General features: G+C 41.8%; 1 protein-coding gene across 35 annotated transcripts in view; it reads right to left on the bottom strand.

The window, feature by feature from the left end:
• Positions 1-19,745, bottom strand: part of LOC111251882 (octopamine receptor beta-2R-like) — a 143,497-nt gene that overhangs the window by 111,488 nt on the left and 12,264 nt on the right. For 2 of the 35 annotated variants that reach the window (XM_086990694.1, XM_086990700.1), the window contains exon 2: positions 2,723-2,850. The exons of 32 other annotated variants lie outside the window; for them this stretch is intronic. In XM_086990694.1, the coding sequence (XP_086846820.1) occupies positions 2,723-2,850 (128 nt within the window). Of the gene's footprint in view, positions 1-2,722; positions 2,851-5,580; positions 16,675-19,745 lie in introns of those variants that run through there. One more of the 35 variants, XM_086990707.1, reaches the window with a different exon arrangement.

Raw genomic sequence — 19,745 nt, 5'->3', positions numbered from 1 at the left:
CAGTATTGTCGCAACTAAAACAGTCTGTTTCAACAAAAGAAAACGACTGACAATCGGCAGAAAATTTGCTGTTGTACAATGAAAAAGTTACTCATTTTTTATATGTATGTACATGGCCCCATGATGAACTTTATATTTGTGCGGTAACACAGAAGGGCATCAAAGCCAGCTTGTCTCGATTGCTTTCTTCAAGGACATTCTTCTTAGTTGATGAGATTGGGATCACCAATTACGTTCTATCGACGCGACGTCATTAATGCTTCTTACATTAAACATCGCTATGACTAAGACGAAAATCATCGACCGGTTAGAACGCTCGGCCAATGATCATAATAGCAGATCTTTGCTTCTGGAAGAGATTACCCGTACGACGCTGCGCGGAGCCCTAGAGCTTCGGTGGAATAAAAAAAAATCACACTAGGAAAAATTGTATTTTGCAGTCATGGCTAGATATACGTTGCGGAAATCCATAGCGGATCGTGCGTATGTAACAGAGACAGTGGATCTATCTTATAGTTGGTGGGGTGTCCCAACCAAATGACTACTTGGTGAAGCAAGTCAAATCTGCCTTTCTTCTGCCATCTTCCCTTTTACTGAGTTTGTGGAACTTTGTTAACCTCTTAATAGCCTTAGTGAAATGAGAGAAAAGCTGAACATATCCCGTATCCATTCCGAGCGATACATCTACCTGTTTGCGTTGCCCTTCCGGTTTTTGTTATCGTTGGTACAACAGCGTCAACTACGACGCAAATCAGCGATTGTAATAAATGCAATTTTTCCACTTATATTTTTTGGTTATGATACATATTTGTTGCGGCTGATTAAGTGATTTATTCTACTAGATTATTTTTAATTTCATCTCACGTGTTCTATACAGTATATTCTCAAATAATATACAACTTAATGAGTTGTATTTAACGCAATCGTACCACAACACATTCCCAGGACGGAAAAATATCCTACGTGATCTGTCGTTTTCTAGCATTTTCAAAAACTGCAATCTGGCACCTAAAAGGCTAATTTTCGTGACGGCTCCCTGACTCCTTAGTTGTTTTTAATGTACTTTGGAGGCGAAATCGCAAATCTACAGTGGTTACCCAGCTGACAAAGTGTACTGTCACACTGAGCATTGCGTAAGCTCTCTGATAAGACGACTGAGTCATCACCATGCCCGTAAGCATCACCGTCGTAATCATCATGATCAGTGTTAGCAATGGGTGTAAATGCTCGTAGCGAGTCTATTCTGATTCCTTTCCTCGCTTAGAAATCCTTGTCGCTTCAGCATTCATTTTGTTAGTCACCCTATCGGCCCATCAGGTATGCCATGCAGCACGACTCGCTCAGTTACTCTCGAGCCGGCTGCAACGAAGAAAAGATGATATTGACAATTGTATGGGCTAACTGCGGCAAGCACGACTACAGGGTCTTCGGTAAGCTGGACTTGGCGAAGGCTGGCTATAACGAGTCGCAGTTGGACGTAATTGTCTTTGTAATATACGATACAGCGCGTGGGCACGCAGGTATTTTTGGATGCATCAGCGCGCGCGAGCTATTTCTAATTTCGAGACCATGTAAGGCGCGTCGGTCCCAGGTGAGAGAGGCTAAACTCTGGTTCTTTTCGACCTAGCCAATTCCGCCCTTTCTATCACACACCTATTCCACTCTGCATTCCGGCCTGATTCGTTCGTCGCATACGGCTACTTCGCTTGTGCCATAGAACCTGCAGAGGCACGGTCTGGGTTCCTGCCGGTTTGACGGGACCGTAATGCGTCGTTATGTCTTTAGGCGGCGGTGGACTTTGGCTTAAATTAAATTTGTATTTAAAGGAATATTTTTTGATAGTGAAAATTTAGTTATTTTTTTGACGAAATTTTGGTAGACCCTAGAAAAGTTCGGCTATTTGTTGTCTCAGTAGTATGGCTTCTTTATGGCAACTGACTACCAAGGTACGAATTCATAGTAGTCCTCTTTAATGAAAGCACATGAACAACTGGCTCTTTGCGTCCAAGCCGTTGATAACTAAAGCCAATATGTTCGGACGCTAAATACCGCTGACGAGGGCAATTGTGCAAGAGACTAGAGGCAGCATGATCCGCTCAGGAGAGTTTCGGGGCGCCGAAGCTATCTTTTTGACAAGAGGAATCGATATCGTGAAAGGTATCAGATAGCTACTGAGGATATGGAAAGATAACATACCACCTACAATATGTGCACTTGTTTAGATTTTGACATAATACGAACGGCCTCCTGTATTTCGATGGCAACCAATTCCAAAAAAAGAAAGATTTAGAAAGAAAGGTAAGACCTCAACTACAGAGAGCGACTCCCGTACTTGAGCCGTACACGTGCGTTCAGGATAGTGTATAACTGCATTTTTTTCCATATGTCCTGAATCTCATACGCGCGGATACATATGAACATACAATAGTGCAATTCGCACAAGAAAATAGGAAATGCCCAGGCCTAGCTAACATAGGTTGTGATTCAAAACTATCCACAACTTACAATATGACATATTACCAAATGAAAGCAAATCATGAGGTCCGTCCAAATATTATATGCTCAGTATCTTGTCCTACCCGTCCTCATAACTTACGGAACCTATTACTCCAACAATTACACCACATTGTTCCGAACTATCTTTGCTTCTGCATTAGTTCAGACCGGCAAGTCAGCAGCTAATTCAAGAATATTATTGAGGCCGGAACAAGCATGTACTTACGGCTAACGCAGATCTTCGATGTCCACTTAGAGGATCAGGAAGAAGAATCCGAGATACGGTAGAAGCGTTGACTTGTAACAGAACGACTGAATGAACGCATGGGCTGCAAGGCGTGACGCGTGGACGACCTTCAAATTAGGCAACATTCAGTATTGACCGGGTACTAGAACATGGGAGATACCTTAAGCATTCGAGGATATCCAACGACCATCTAGCTGCTAATAGCCCGGATAGACAATGCCATAACGCATCGGTAAATTATACACACGTATTATAAGTGCGGTGCGTAGTGTCAGTATCTCGACAAATGTTTCTCTAAACATACAATGGTACATAGCTATTCGACTGTAGGTAAACATCTATAGAGTGGCGGGTAGACTCCATTGTGCATTATAATATATATAGTAAAACACGCATTTTTACCCGCCTGTTTTGCTGTCTCTGTTTCGCGCCCACATGTGAGCTAAAGATTTCGTCTACTATCATTTCATCCTGGCTAAATCAGCTATTGCAGCCTCATAGAATCCCAGTCACCACATCGGTATACGTAAATAGATGAGGATTGCCTGCCTATACATAGATTATTGTCATTCTGCTTGGCACAGGCCGAACAACAATAAAACCGACTGTAGACGTACCATAGAACCAAACGCGTGCTATGACATTGCACATCTTCAAATTGCAAAAAATTCAAAACCCGCCCGTTATACTGCCGCTTCTTGAACTATAGTATTAGCAGGTCTGATACACTGCTATAGATACAACGAATCGATATAGAATTAAACGACTAGACATATCTGCTAACACTGGCGGGTATGTTTGTTGAGTAGGTGAAACGAGGTACGGAGTAGGTATTCGTAATGCTGGTAGGTGTTGCCCTAGTGCGCAGGTGTACAGGAGTATTAGTTTTTCGGGGACGCTAGAAGGCCCGCAAGGAATGATCAACCGGAAAGACAAAAACGAAAAAAGAGCAACGAAGGAAAGAGGATACGTTCGGGAGTTTTCCCTGTTTCTTGCTTTTCGTGAGATTTGTGTGTTTTTGGTAGGTCGGCGACCCAACGCGACGAGCGATAGTTGACATCCGTCTGATTAACTGTACTCCTGTATGCAAGCTCTAGGTGACTAGTCTTAGTGAAACTGCTGACTGTTTTATAACTTCTGTTGTCGTTATGGGAACGTTGCATTAGGTGGCATTTGTTGTTTGCGGCGGCAGCTGCAATAGATTTTAGCAGGTAAAACGCTCGATAGCAAATAAATAAACGCCCGTGAAAGACTGCTTTTAACCTCAAGCAGCGGCAGCAGTCAAAGTCAAAAGCGTGAAAAACATTGATCGAGAAGGAAACGTAATATGTGTGTGCAGATAGCTTTCTGCCAGCTAGGTATCGTACGCGACCGGTGTAGGCCATAAAGGGTGTCAAAAATCCTATACAAATAATTGAATTGTCAGTCCTACCTGGAATGCATAACGTATAGGTATAGGTATCACTGGCATGTATGTGGATAATAAGGAACAGTGGCATGTTTCACTAGTGACAGGAAAAATCATATGGAAGTATTCAATGGATTTAGGTTTTTTTTTGTACTGTTATATCTATATTAACTATCTACATTTCCCTTGTATTATTATTATTATTTTTGTAAGTTGTTCTCGTAGGGAAGTTCCTGTTGGGATAATGTAAGAGTAATATGAACTACTGCATCCGAAGATAATTGAGCCCGCCAATTTTTTGCAATAGCCTGTCCTTAACGCTTGTTATATGCGTAGGCGTTGATTGAATATAATTATTTTTTATCAGGTTAAGTTGAATAAAATTTCGTGTAGAGAATTTTAACCGTGAAACAGGTCTATCCTTGTATGTCTACGATTACCTGTTTAATAGAATAGATAAGAACAATCGAACGGCGTTGATTGGTGTACTTTTCTGTAGTGATGTTATTGATACTATAGTAAATGCACAGCTTGTCTCGTTTATTGTATGCCTAATGCTGGAATAATTTAATTCGATCGAAAATAGGTACAATTTTCACATGGCGCGAACTCTCCCACATGCCCGTTCGGCGGTCTGGGCAGTCAATGAAAATAGTGGACAATCAGTGGTAAGGACCAGTGGAGGGGGGCTGCATGCGAATGGAGAGATCACAAACGAACATACAGATCCAGGATCTAACTAATTTAAATATAGATACATACATACATACATACATACATACATGTATATATATACAAAAATGGTCCCGATATGTACTTCTCATAGCTTGTCTTGTGTAAGGGTAGGAAAGGTTTTCTAATATACTATTTTTATATATGCCTAAAAATTATTCTCATTGCAAAACATTTCACGGTAGGCGTTTCAGATTCAGGTAATTCAGATTCTAATTGGCGATCTTACTTGATGAGACTCCCATACATGCGGGATTAGCCACAAGACGGAGCACAAGCTATCAAGCCTAGAAGCGATAGTCTTTGTAGTAGGACAACCCAAAATTTGGGGACTGGTAAAAGTAGGTTATTTACGCACTAACCTGTTTCTATTCTACATACCTACTCATGTAGGAACATTTTCAGTATCATATTCGCATCGATATGCCGGTCTTCGTTAGACCAGAAATAGTTTTTTGATTTTATAGGAAAGAGCGAGCGACAGACAGACAGACAGACAGAGCGAGACAGAGAGAGAGAGACAAAGAGAGAGAGAGAGAGAGAGAAGGGGGAGATCAAGATATTTGCCAAAAGATTCCTATTAATTGACGTGTTTTATATAACGACACAATAGAACTTCAGAGACAAAAAAAAAACCCGATATATACACGCGCACACACACACACTGAGAAATTGACTTAATTGAAAACTCGGTTGGTATTTTTTTGTCATAAAACATAATTGTTTTATTTCCTATTTATTATAATCGTATTTATATAATTTTTTTCCATTGTCACCACATCGTCACGTTATTGATCGGCGGCAGGATTCACCTAATTTCCTTTTATATTAATTTCAATCTCGATCGATTTCGATCATTGGTTGCTTCTTCGAACATTAATGATTTTTTTTTTTTTTTATTTATTACTAATTCCACTTTTCCGTACTATGTGCTCTCTCTCTATAATAGCTTCTATTTTTTACCGTGGCATTCTGTTGTTTCAAGTTGCTCCTCTTTGTCATATTGTTACTTGCTTTGAGCGGTCGGGAAGCAGCCTAACTTTAGGCGATCCGCTCATTATTGTCATATTTGAACTACGAAAATTTACAACTAAGTTTACAGTATATAGTTTGTCATTATTACTGCGAATATTGTCCCGTTTGTTTAATTTAATATTCTCTTCATTATTATTAGGGCCCAATGTATATATTTAACTTACAGACAAAGTCATATATCTTTGTTGCTTGTACAATCATATAATAATAAGAACAATAATACGAGTAAAAAAAAAGTTAGTGGAAGGTTACTCTTATTTTTTTTCTATCTAATTTTAAATTGTTTTGATTGCAGCTATTCTAGTCCAGTATCAATGAGATAATTCCTCTCCATTCTAATAAATGGTTTACTAAAGGGCATTTATGAGCGGGCAGGTATACTGTAGATGAAAAAGACAATCAACCAGCACCAGGAACGTTGAAAAACAAGCGGATAGAAGTATTGTTTGTAGTTTTTCCTTGTTTTGCAGAGAAAAAAGGCAGGAAACACCAAGAGGATCACATTTACGTATGCATTGATTGTATAATGATTTTGGTAATGTTTCTTTGAAACTCAGCATTTATCAACACGCGCCCTATGTGTGTTCGGTTTAAGAATAACCAGCATAATCTTATGGACTGCAAAGGAAACGTAGTTAGTTAGATGTCTAAAGGCTAAAGACTGCTAAGGTTCAGCTAATGAGATAGAAATTAGAAGAGATCGTTTTTTTTAGTTACATATATATATTTTTTTTCTTCTTCATTTTTTTTTTTACCAAAAGACATTTCGCACACAAAACTTAAATTTCGTAAGGCTACTTAGAAGTGGAAATGTCGTCTACAATTAATATAATAACTTATATGTATATATATGTTGTCAACCATCATCATTATATCAATGAATACATTAGTAAGGCATACATGCGAACAACATGCAAATATACTAATTACTAATATCGACAGAGAACATAATACAGACAATAGAAGAAAGTTGATAGAACGAAAAGAAACTCAGGAGTTCTCCAGGAAGTCTCATCTAATAAAGATCCTTTCTGCTGTAAATAATCGACCGCACACGTAGCGGATACCACTGTCGGCCACTCTAATAGAGGTTCCCTCTTCAGTTTGGTTCACATTTTTTTTTTTGTTACACTTAGCTTAGGTTGTCATAAAGGTTTCTAGGTGCTTCTTAAGGTTCTGTGTCTACCAGGCAGTAACAATGACGTCTCCCTGCTACTTGAACTCACGGCGAAATATGCTCAACAATTTGCCTCTTGAATTATGCTGTCATCCGCTGTGTTTTGAGCCCCAATAGTATGTATCTTAGTGAGTGTGTTCGTATCTGTGTAAAAAGCATGGAAAGCTCTCCTTGTAGAGGAAATCTTACGTCAAGCATCAGATCATACATGTTGTTGCAATGCAGAATAATGAAATGGAGAAGACTTTTTGGGCAGATGCTCGTTCGGTTGAGATGTAATTTCGGTTGATCTAGGCCCGATAAAAAGGGTTTAGCGACACAGCACACGAGGCAGCACTTGGTAGAGCGGCTCGACGCGCATATATTTATAAGGTGACACCACGAAGAGTACTGTTGGGGTAGGAGGATTGTATAAGGACGCACAAGGTCTTGTTTATGGCATTATCGCAATGAACTAAAAAGCTTTAAGAGTAAAGCTGCTGCACCAAATCAAACAATAGCAGCACCAACAACAACACCTACGGGTCAACCTGCAGGCTACAAACTCAAGATGAAGGGAATACGCGCTGAAGTGCCGAAGACAACGATGTTATCGGTTCGCCATTGCCGGCGGCCCACAACGTAGCAACAACAACAACCACTACTACACATGTAGCAGATACTTTATAGACCCCCAGATCCTTGACCGGAAAATGTTCGACGAGGCAACACGGACCAGCTCGCTACAACGACGTACTAAAATCATATCTATCAATTCCAGCCGAAGATTCTGTGGGTCTAATACTCATAGAAATGACAACTATGACGGTGCACCTAAATATAACAAAGGCATTTGGATGTGGTCAATGATTCCACACAAGAGCTCAGTAAAAGCCAATTCAACGAAAACATTCGCCGCTAAATCTGCTTGATCAGTAGGGAGCTAAGACGTGTAGGTGGTATGTACCTGTTCCGGATTTTTTAGCTTAAGGTGGTTGGCATGAGAACAGACATATGCAGACTCAAGTGATCGTGTACTCATACGAAGAATCAGACTTGAAGTGATCATTTCGGATTCTTCACTCTGAAACATTTACATATATCGAGGGTAGACTATACGAGAATACAATACAGTAGGATTTGTTGTGTGGATTGGAACAAAATAGCGGACTACCGTGGGCGAGCAGTTGGAAGACCAGAGTGGACCAGGAAGCTTTTGGTTTTCGTATTGAATGTCGGAAATGAAAAAACCGCTGTATTTGTCTTTTCATAGTCTTCTACGAATGATTTATGACTTCATTTACTATTATAATCGTCACGTTATTGTGGTGCATCGGTGCCAACCTGTACTTGAGACCTTCAGTTAGATTGGGATTAAACAATTTGTCCTAATGGAACCGGCTATACCGCCATGACTGCACCGAAGATGCAGTATTTTTGCTGATCCTGTTTATTGACCTGCACAAGCACCGTTCATAGAAATCAAGCATAGGACTAAGACACGAACACTAGCAACTCGCTTGAAAAATCAGATTAGCGGATATACGTAAACAACTGCCTTTTTCTTCACTAGTGTAATACTCGAACTTAGTTTTCTTATTTGTCCGAATGGATCGTGTGGTAGCTATTTGTCGGTTCAGCAACTGCTTCCCATGAACGCCATCACCGTCTGTCCGCACCTTATCGGTCTTTCACCTTTCCATGCTATCGATCGTCCACGGAAACACTGGCCTAAAAAGGGCTAGCCAAGGCTTGTTCATCAACTGTGATACCTTCTGTATTTATTCGAAATACAAAAGTCTTCTGCTAGCTACAATAGCCATTTTCTGTGCGCTCAATCGATTTACGTTATTCCACTCTTTGCCACTTTGATATTGTGTCGTATTTCTCGGGTTTCGAATGTTTAACCTTATTCCTTGATATATTTCCTATATTCATTTGAAACACAATCGGTTGCCTACGTATATGTAACAGAAGGTCAAAGTGAATTTTAGTGAAACTATAAAACATTGTGGGCTTTCATCTCAGTGAGGACGATGTACCGAATGTAGCGGAATGGCGAATGATGCCTTGGAAAGTACGTCAGATGACATTTTCAGTTTAATCACTATTACGGTTCATTGCAGCTCAGAGATGGAAATTTAACTCTACTGAAAGATAACAATTTTGGGTATGCCCAGCGGAAGGTCTCTTCCGACAACATTAGCGCTATTCATTTGTCGCCCCATGTACTAAATGCATGGATATTCCACTCCATTTTTACTAGAAAATATTTCCCACGGAAAGCATTCATTTAGGTATATATCTATATTCGTCGATGATGTCCTTATTTTCCCTCAAAAGAGCACGACGTGGAGCCCCACTTGCGGGTCCAAGTTCATATATGTAACCTAAGACGAACGAACATTAAGGCTTCTATATCCATCTGGCCTTTATGAATTAACCCTGCTCAATACAAGAGATCATACAGCAGTCGGACAATCACGCTATCTATATATATATATATATATATATCGTACCCCGATGAACATGTTAGTTATATTTTGAATCGTCTTTCGTTTACAATGTTTAGTTGCATTGTTTTTTATGGGTACATTCGTCTTTTCCAGTTCCATCTCTATTTGTTGCTCAGGCATCCACCGTTCCCCGCTGTAGGCACGAATATGCACCCTCGTTCGTAAATTGCGCCTGCGGGAAGCTGCTGGCGGTTCTGACCCGTAAAGCCTGACCAAGCCTAGAAAGCAATACAGTGCGTACCGCACTATCCCACGTAGCAGTAATCACATAATTGTCCTTTATATGTATTTATAGCTTATCTACTGCAGACTGCTGCTAAAGATCCGCTAGTATTTTCCAATAATCATCGTCTTCTGGTAGCATAAGTTGTTTACTTTAAGATAGGTGTGTGTTTTGGCTCTGCTTTATATTCCGATTGGTGGCGGAGAGAATAGCCTGGCCTCTCGACAACGTACGTTCAACCTGATGTTGTGTCCCTCTGTCGCAGGAGTAACAGAGCTAGTGGAAACCAATTTATCTAAAATTGTTTAGTCTGGTGGTCGTCGAGTGTGGCCGAATGATCAGGCGGTGCTTTGTTTATTTACGGTATATGATTTGTTAGTTGAGGTTGTTGTCTGGACCCGTCTGGTACTTCATTGTAGTATAATACTTATTTGTGATTTGGAAACGGTGAGTTGTGTGTGTAAAGCAATTTCATATTGTAGATGACTGCGGCTACACAATGGCTAGCCTGGGCAGGCAAAAGGCTGCGTAAGGCCGAGCGGCACAAAGAAGAGACCAACTGCGCATATTTATAACGTACGTGTATGTGGAAAAACGTTTAGAAACGCACAAATGAGAAATCAACCAAAAAATACGAAGGACCATGTTCATCAATCAAAAAGCAGATACTTGGTGAGACTGGAGGATTTGGAAGCGACGCTGATGAATAATGAGAACACAGAAAAGTCGCCACATGTGCTTGTCACGCGAGAACGGACAGATAAACTAGATCCATTTATATTCATTACATAATACACTGCGAGGAGAAAATCGAGGCAACCTGGAACATGAGCATTATGGCTCAAGCCGATTTCCTTAGCGGCCCAATATCTCTTTCTGCGACACCATCTATTTGATAATTCTTACAATCTTGTGTATTTTATAGTCAGTACGTACGTGCATACAACGAGCGATTGCTCACTTTGCCCTATTCGTTCTCCTCCTCATTACTAATTTGCCATTCTTGTTATTGATCGTTGTTGCACCATTGCGTCATTACATTGCAACCGTGGTATATATATATATATATATAATTTCAATGAGGAGATTTAGAGTTGTTGTTTTATTATCCTTTTTTCTTGTAATCATTAACGGTAATCAATAGTAATCATTTCCTTGCAATCGTCAAATACAAAAACGTACTCGTACACAAATAGAGATATACAATATATGTATAATGCAGAACAATACAACTGAACAGGGACCAATCTGCGAGCCGTCGTTTGATACCGATCCTCACACGAAGGAAATTCCCTTGTCTTCTAAAACGACTGCCTCTTTACGTCTTTTTTTTCTTTTATTTTTGCTCGCGTCTATGTTTGTTCATTATTGTACACATAGCTTTCGACGGACAACCTATCCTGTTATCAATTCAGGACGAATTGCTCTACTGTGTTTGTACGACGATGAGTCCTGGATGCGCATTTTTGAATCCAGCTTGAGTTGACATATGCGAGGAACGAGTGATTGCGTGTGCAGGTGCCTTTGTTCGACCGTGCGTCACCTTAAGTTCTTAGAGCCTATGTCAAAAGAGTAAATTTGTCTTTTTTTTACGGTTTAGGCGCTTAGACAGTTACAAATCCAAGATGTTAGAAGGCTATGTTAGAAAAGCGTGTCTTTCTTTTTTCATCGCTTTCGTCTCTGCTTCCGTAGCAAGGCATCAAAAGAGCTCGACGCTACGTAGTACATTCAGATCGAAAAAGGTGCTGAAGGAAAAGTGTCACCTTTTTCAGTGCGAATGTACATATGAATGTACACAAGCTAAAAGAAACGCCTGCTCTACGTCGCATATATAGTTGAGCTATATGTGGCCTTATGTGCGCGATCGACATTACGAAAGGTAGTAAGTGCGACTTGCCAAGTTACACACAAAAACTGCGTTATAGCAAACCGCGAGCGCGGAATACAGACATCTAGCTAGGAGAAACAAGCCGTCACCGTTGTCCTAGGCTACTATATTATCGAACAGAAACCGCCGAGCAGAGATTGTTTCGCTGAACGGCAGTTGACCTTGGAGTGAAACCAATAGTCTTGGTATAATGTGTTCAAAATGAGCTTAGCAACTGTGCCATCCACGATAGAAAATATGGAGGGAAACATACGTTATTCTGTGGCAGGTCCTACCCGAATAGGCCTATGTCGAGTAAGACGTATACGCTTGGCAATCGCCCGCTAATGATTGTGATACAATAACAGAGACATGCTACATAATGATTTCACATAAATAGAAAGACGTGAGTCACGGGTGCTGACAGGTATTTTCACGTTGATTTTTATCATCGCTTGATCAGCAATGAGTCGACAGTCATCGGCTCATGCAAGTTTTTTCGTCTATCTTTCATTTAAGAACATCTACTCAATGGTCAGCGGTCAAGCGCACTATAAAAGTCCAGACGAGCTAGCCAAATAACCAGCCGCTTCATTGGTCTGATTTGGATGAAACAAAATAAACTAATTAGTGGACATAAGATCGAGTTGTTAGAAAGTGTCCACAATGTCCAACACTCTGTTTGTAGACATATGGGACTATTGATATTATCATTAGTGTTATAAGTTTGCAACCTGTCAATGACTCACTGATCAGTTACTTCATAGCAGTATGATCACCATTATTGTTATCTGTACATTACAGGTAATAGAGAAGACACATCCATTTTATCTTCAACGTTTTAAATGTAAACTATACGCAATCACTCACATAGATACATACACACAGGCATAAATACGCACATTACGCAAATGATTTATTTCCAGAGTCACTCACACAAACACGTAGGCCTATCTCTACAGTCATTTCATAGAAAGTTACAGACAAAAATGGATCCATTCATAACGTACATTACAATATATGATACTGCGCAATATACGAGGCTCATGCTACCCTTTGATCCATTTATCGAACTAGACTTATCTATCAGTTGGCAACGATTTTTCTCGCTCAGATCTCCCCAATCAGCTGCCGCCAGTTTAATTTCGTAATCATGCTCCACCTTTCTCTATAGCCTTAAATATAGTTGACAGTATAATAACTAATGGGGGTATTTCCTTGCCTTTTACCGAAGTAAAAAAAGTAGTGGCTTTCATTAATACATACTGTATTATTGTAACAGTACATTGTGTCCTGCTCTTTCTAGCAATATTAAGCCCGGGAACATATGTCCCAATATGGCGGCTGCGGAATATTACAGTCGTGCCTATAGCCATCGTGCAATGCCGGCAAGAACAGTCGCGTAGCAACAATTCAACAGTTGGACAGTAGCATTGACAGAGCCGTCATTGTTTTCCTATTTGTAGCCTTCGTGGAAGTGTAATTAATGTCTTAGTATTTTGGTACATGGGTACCTACGAGGATCCATAAGAGATCGTCATTGTGGTATAAACTGTAGTAATAACAGTCATTACGGTTACATGAGTTTACGACCGGGCTTAGGTTTGTAGGCTTAACCTGGTCGTGTCAGGCTCGACTTGCCAGCTTCCTCGTTCAGTGCCTCTTCGTAGTTAAACCTGTGTGATAATACCATTTTAACGTATGCAAAATACGTTTTCGAACAGTGTTTTGCAGCGCGAAAGCTCCTTGTGGCGGCGTTATATTGTGTAGTGATTGGTATTGCCAACCAGCTCTGGTCCAATTCGACGCAAATTTCACTTGTGATGTCCTTAGTAGTCCGATGCAATCATTATGTTGTACTGCCATTTACCTAGTTTTCTATTGTCCTTCTTTTCCTACACGAGAATCACTAGTCTATACAACCTTGCTATGTGTTTGCTTTCCGGAAGATGTCGACTGCTGCACGACTTTGTTGATATTTTCGACGCAGACTTATTCTGGTTTTTGTCCAGTTGTATGTATTTGAATGATATTGCCGAATCATGCCGTGAAACCATCATCAGACCAGTACTGCATCAGTCGGTTTTGCAGAGAGTTGACGTAAGTTCGGCGAAATTTTTCGCTTCTTTTCTTCTGTTAACGTACATCTGTTTAACGCGGGTTAGATGCCTACCACGTTGTGACCAGGTCGGCAACACATATGTCGTCCTGTGCCGCTTTGTATAGACAACAGGCATACATGTAATAAGAGGCTTCGTCGGAATCAATTCCATCGAATAAGATTTTGGTCCCTTCTTCTCAGAATCTGATGTAAACTAAACGTTTGAAGTTGCTACAAAAATCACAGGCCGGTCGAAACAGTCGATGTGGAGTATCACGAAGTGGTGAAAAGTCATCGGTTACGGCCGGAATTCACAGGCGAAGGGTTCAACTGTCAAACACAGTCACACACTTCTAATCTCTCGCTCTCTCTCTCCCTCCCTCCCTCTGTGTTTTCCAGATCGAGTATTTTCGGTGTTATGCAAGCTAACGGTGCTGGTGGCAACGGAAACCGACGTTCCTTGTTGCAGGAATTTTATCCATATGCTGTTCTATACAAATGCATATGCGACAAACAGATATATGTATGTACAGTGGTTTCAATGAGTGAACGTTGCGCAGGGCTGTGGATCCTGTTTTTGACACATTATTTCACGTTACACTCACGTTGATGCCCACATACGAACGGGATTAGATCAAAACCCGAACAGATCATCGTAATAAAATTATGTTCGTAACAAAAATAATTGGTCATTACTATAAACATTACTTCTAATGGAGCATTATTGAAATGTACTTTACCATTCATTTCGCGAGTCTATGGACTTTGCGCAATCTAAAATCCCTAAAACACACCCTATGCCAAGCAGTTCGTTCGCGACAATTGTCCCTCTTAGCTGTCGAAACTTCTCTAAGATCCACAACGGTACCCCAAAATGTAAGTTATACGTGACCAGTAACCTTACTAAGCGGCATCCTGTACTTGGGGAGCTGCCTCAGCTGTCTCTCAAACTCCAATTCGCGCTACGGTACGCACCCTCATTATGGCTTTGCCTGTAACCTTACGACCACCTGATGAGGCCCATCTCGATCATACGATGCAGCGATACAATATAACGTGTCTGCCACAGTCCCATGGTCGACACGATGGATTTCTATCTCAGTGGGAATTATAAACGCATCTAAGGCAGACTGGACGCCACAGCGAACCCCTCGATCCTCAATTATTGTGACTTCTCAGAGACCGGACGTTGTTCTGACCACATCGTGTAGGCTAGAACCAAACACCACTGGGTGGAAACGTGCCGGCCCATGTATCTGTGACAGCGGTAGAAGTTGCTCCTCTTGTATAAGAATCCGTTTGGCATTCACAAAAATTTGGAGGATTTATCGTTCCGCCAGCAAGAACCACAGTGAGGAACGACAAGTTCGTTAATTTCGGTTACGTCAAGCTGTGTCACATTATCTAACAGATGTTGGCCTCATATTTAGTCGCAGAGTTCGGGCAAAAGCTGATCATATGTCTCTAATTGACTAATTGATGAATTAAGTAATTCAGTGGTCAGTTAACGACATCGACCAGTGATCACACTCACTTCATAGCCAGTATTTGGTGTTGGGAAGGGTTTAGAAACCCAACCCATCTTTGCGGGATTTTGTTATCTATGTTCTGCGTCTGTGCTCTAACCGGCGGTGTCTGTCTATTCCTCCGCGCTATAATGGAGTCCATTTTCTATTCATGCAAGACCATTTGGCGTCTGCCGAAGGCAGGCTCTATTCACGTACATTTCGTATATTAGGCGGCAAAAAATCTTGGTCCACTAGCGTATTACAAATAGCGCTTTACGGGATTGCTCTCGCTTTCTTTCTGGGGCTCCGCTCACCTCCTTCGCACTGCTGTTTGCTAACCGATAAAAAAGATTATTATGTGAGGTCGCAAAAAGATATGGTAGCAGAAACGTACGCTTTCGCAGACTGGTGCGCATATATCATGTACAGTGCCTGCATTAATATCATCGCATGTTCTCGCGGTTAGAATGGCGCTACAGGCGTTGTACCGATATTTACCTTGAACTCTTCATTATCTTGAATTTCATCATTCTGAGTTCCAGTTGTCATATCATTTACACTGTGCTACTCACCTTCATCCATACTCGTACCGGCGTGTCGTCGGTGTTGTGCAACAAACAATTACAGAAAAAGCAATTACGACAAATCAATGGCTGCTACTAGCGGTAAGATGAGCTGTATGTGGTCGTTGATCTTGGTCTTCCTATCGATAACACTCCGTTAATTTTCCAGCTGGTTCTTCGTAGCTATCACTATGGGCATCTCGTATAGATGGACGTGTAAATGTTATCTCTGCGTGATTCTTGCTCTTACCTACGATATCGTAGTAGCCAAGCAGGGCAAATGGAAGCAATTAATTTGTGTTGGCGTGAACAGCTCTTAAGTCTCGTTCCGCATCTTAATTTCTCTTCCCCTCCCTATGTAAGTGTCATATTTGCAATAGCGGGACATCAAACACAGTCGCCCTTGCGCCGGCAGTCATGGTCTAGCTAAAAACACTACATCTACGTAGTACTCGAGTAGTCTTTTCGAAGGCATTGATGGATCTAGTATGTAATGTATGTATGTATGTATGTACGCTCGCACCTGTCCGTACGTCTTTCTGCTGTGCTTCTATTAGCTGTAGTTGTAGCAGGAACTGCGCGAGCGTTTCTCTCACCAGCCCCTGCATCACCAGCCTGCCGGCCACCAGCGTTAGTCTCAGTCATCTTATCACCAACTTCACTTTGTTCGAAACGTCGTCCAAGCGCCGCCATTGACTGCCGTTCCAGAGACAGCCGAAGCCACAGCACGACGCCAATGACGACGAATTGCCCCTTCCCGTTAAAGAGGGAACCAACTAAGCGACATGCGCTCCGTCAAACGCCGTAGACGTCAGACAGTGGCTACGGGAGCAGAAGGGGAAAGTTGAAACTATATTAATATTCGATACTACTAATGTTAGTGCTGGGGCCGTCACCTCTGACAGCGACAGCGGGTGATAAAAATCTAGAAGACACACAGCAACACAATAAGCGCTAACCTTAATCGTACGAATACTAGTAATAATAATAATAATAATAATAAGAGTTCTAAGAGGTTTCAGGCTTTTTTTTTTTTTTTTTCATAACTGTCTTTTGTGTTCGGACAACCTAGATCCGCAAGGGCCGATGCTAGTGAAAGCAACGTTCGCAAGGACAAGTACAGCTGTACCGTAGGCGCCGGCTTACTCGAGCCCTGTTCACCAGCTGCGGGCTCTCCCCATTCCGTTGCTGTTGGGGGACATCCGCAGTAGACAGGCTGAACATGCAGTCGGAGAGTCAGCGGTTTCTTAATTTTCTAAGGCTGACCTACGTCTAGCTGTTATGGGTATGGGGTACGGGTGGCTTCGGGGTTACCAGATACGGTAGTAATTGTAGGCGAAAAAAATATTGAAAGATTACGAGTGATTCCGCCGCCTCCAGTACCTAGTACAGTTCGACTAAATGAGACAGTTACCCATCGAGTCGCATCGGTGTTTTGTCGCTTCTGCGTCTTCATCGAGGTAGCAGCCCCTACTTGCAGCTGTGTCAATATTGACTCGGTCAACCCTAGCTGGTAAGCCTGTCGAGAGCAAGCCTGAACATAGCCTGGCACGGATTCGATCTAACCGGACCGATTGGATTATGTTGCGCCACCATTACGAATGGCATACGGGTACACTCGCCGTCTACTATCGCTATTATTACTGTTAATTTCGTTATTATTACTGAATATTAAAGCTATGTTGAAAGAGGCCTCCTTTAAACGGACGTTATGAACAACGCCAGAAGATGTACTGTTCACAGGACGCAACGGTTGTCGGTTTGACAACTGTGTCAATAGTTGTTACGTTGATATGTTGTCCATCGAGATGGATTCATGGAAGTGTTGGTTGCCCTTTGTCTGCGCGAGCGCGCAGGGGCGGTGAGAAAGCTCGCGAATAAGACGCTGTTGTCATCGCGATCGGTCGGTCGTCAGCCCCTTTATCACACATGCTCGTATGTCCTGTCAATTTACCGAGTCGACCCGTATGGCTGTATACGTCTGTTATTAATGACGGTGGTGGTTTACTATTTCACATTAACTAGGTCAATCACCAGAATATGAGGTAATATATAGATCTATAGCTTGGGCTAGCAACCTGGACGAGAGAAGATGTTATCAAATAGATCCGATGCTGGCATGGAGCAAGGGGCCAATCGGAGATTTTGCCGTCATCACGACCAAATGAACCACTGCCTATTCTGCTGCTTATTACTGCTTAGCGGCTTCTAATAGAGAAAGGACAAAACTACGGTGTAAGTAAGTGGCATGTCGTTACCGTGAACAAGTCGCATTTAGATATTTTTACACTACTGTTTCTGATAGGTTTTGCGTTGATATTAGTACCGACGGCCTCTAATAAATAGAAAGAACGATGAGTTTGCCTCGCTGCTTTGCTCTAACATCTGTCTATTGGTAAAAGCAACATCAGCAGTAGTCCAGGCTGGATCATTTACGTGGCCTGTGTAGACACTCAGGCGTCAACGGCTGGGCAGAAGCAGAGCTAATAATAACTCGAGCCTTTAATGTAAAGTACAAATATAAACGATTGCCGGCCATACGAAGCTAATTGTTAGTTCTTATCTCGAAACATCAAAAATAAAAGAAAACTCTATTTTCAGATCGAGCCGTAGCCCTTTTCTGGGGACCTTCCTCCTAGGCTCCAGGCTGACCACATGTTCTAGGCAGGAGATTTGGGCAGACAAGATTTTCACTGTAATGTTTACAAAATTTTACTACAAAATGACACAGACGGCAATTGGAATACTAACTAGCGCAGGGGCAAGCTGTCAGATAACAACTACAGTAACTGCCGGATCGATCCCAGTTATCATTTCGCTGCCTGATTGGATATGTTCCTGCTTGACCACCACTTATAAAGTCACTCATGCCGCGAGCGCTTTTACCTACATCAGGAAGCACATGTACATACAAACGGGCCTTTATACAGGGGCGTCGTGCTAATCTCACACAACAGAGTTGATCATATTGCTCGTGAGTTCCGCTGTGCACGCATGCGTGCGTGTGTGCGTGCGTGCGTGTTTATGACAAAAGTCACACACAAAGACTATAATTCAGTGGGTAATCATGTAACTCGCAACGCAAGACCAATTCGTTCGCTGAATAATTGACTGCGTAGTGATCCAGAGCAGACGATGAAAGTTAAGGCTATAAACGCACAGATTTCAATGCTCTCAAACTTTGACTAAAATAGACGGCCACAGCGACAGTTGGCAAAGGGACAGCTGCGGCAACTGATGCTGCTTTGTATACGTATGTAGAAGAGGGTAATGGGGTCAGATAAAGGTTTTTCGTTTCGTTCAGGCTTATTTAGAGCATGAGTGGCAGCAGTCGTGTTGCCTTTCATGCAGTGGTTGATGGCCCATGATAAGGTTACTGAACCAAAAATATCAGGCGCCGAGGTAAGTGATAAGATCGATGGGAACTACTGCAGCAAATAAAGCGGCAGCGATAGGACACGGGTAAAGGGCGATTGGTGGCTTATCAGTTTTTGAACTAATGCTTAAGAGCAACGATGCGAACAAAAGTAACTTGTTAGACCTGTTATAAGCCTGTATGCATTCAAAAGTTCTAAAAAAGTATTGGCCATTACATGGATGTGTCAGATATTTATATAAAAATGTAGACTTTTAAAAGTTTCAATAATCGTTGCTTTTTCTTTTACCTTCCTTCGGGCACTTTTCTGCGGCTGCTGTTGGGGCTATCGCCCTTATCACGAAAACGATCCCACGATGGTGTCCTCCCTCAGTTGAAGTATCACCTAGGCATCAGGGCCAGCATCGAACTAAAGGATGCAACGACTCACAGCGGCAGTAGATGCTCGCGCACTTCATCTGCGGCTGAGCTATGGATGCGGTGTCAAGCCTGACTGTCAATGTGCTAATACCCCCGT

The sequence above is a fragment of the Varroa destructor genome, unplaced genomic scaffold (genome assembly GCF_002443255.2).
Source record: "Varroa destructor unplaced genomic scaffold, Vdes_3.0 BEIS01000005.1, whole genome shotgun sequence".
Taxonomy (NCBI): domain Eukaryota; kingdom Metazoa; phylum Arthropoda; class Arachnida; order Mesostigmata; family Varroidae; genus Varroa; species Varroa destructor.
The sequence above is the reverse complement of the archived record's forward strand: the minus strand, read 5'-3'. Positions and strand labels throughout refer to the sequence as shown.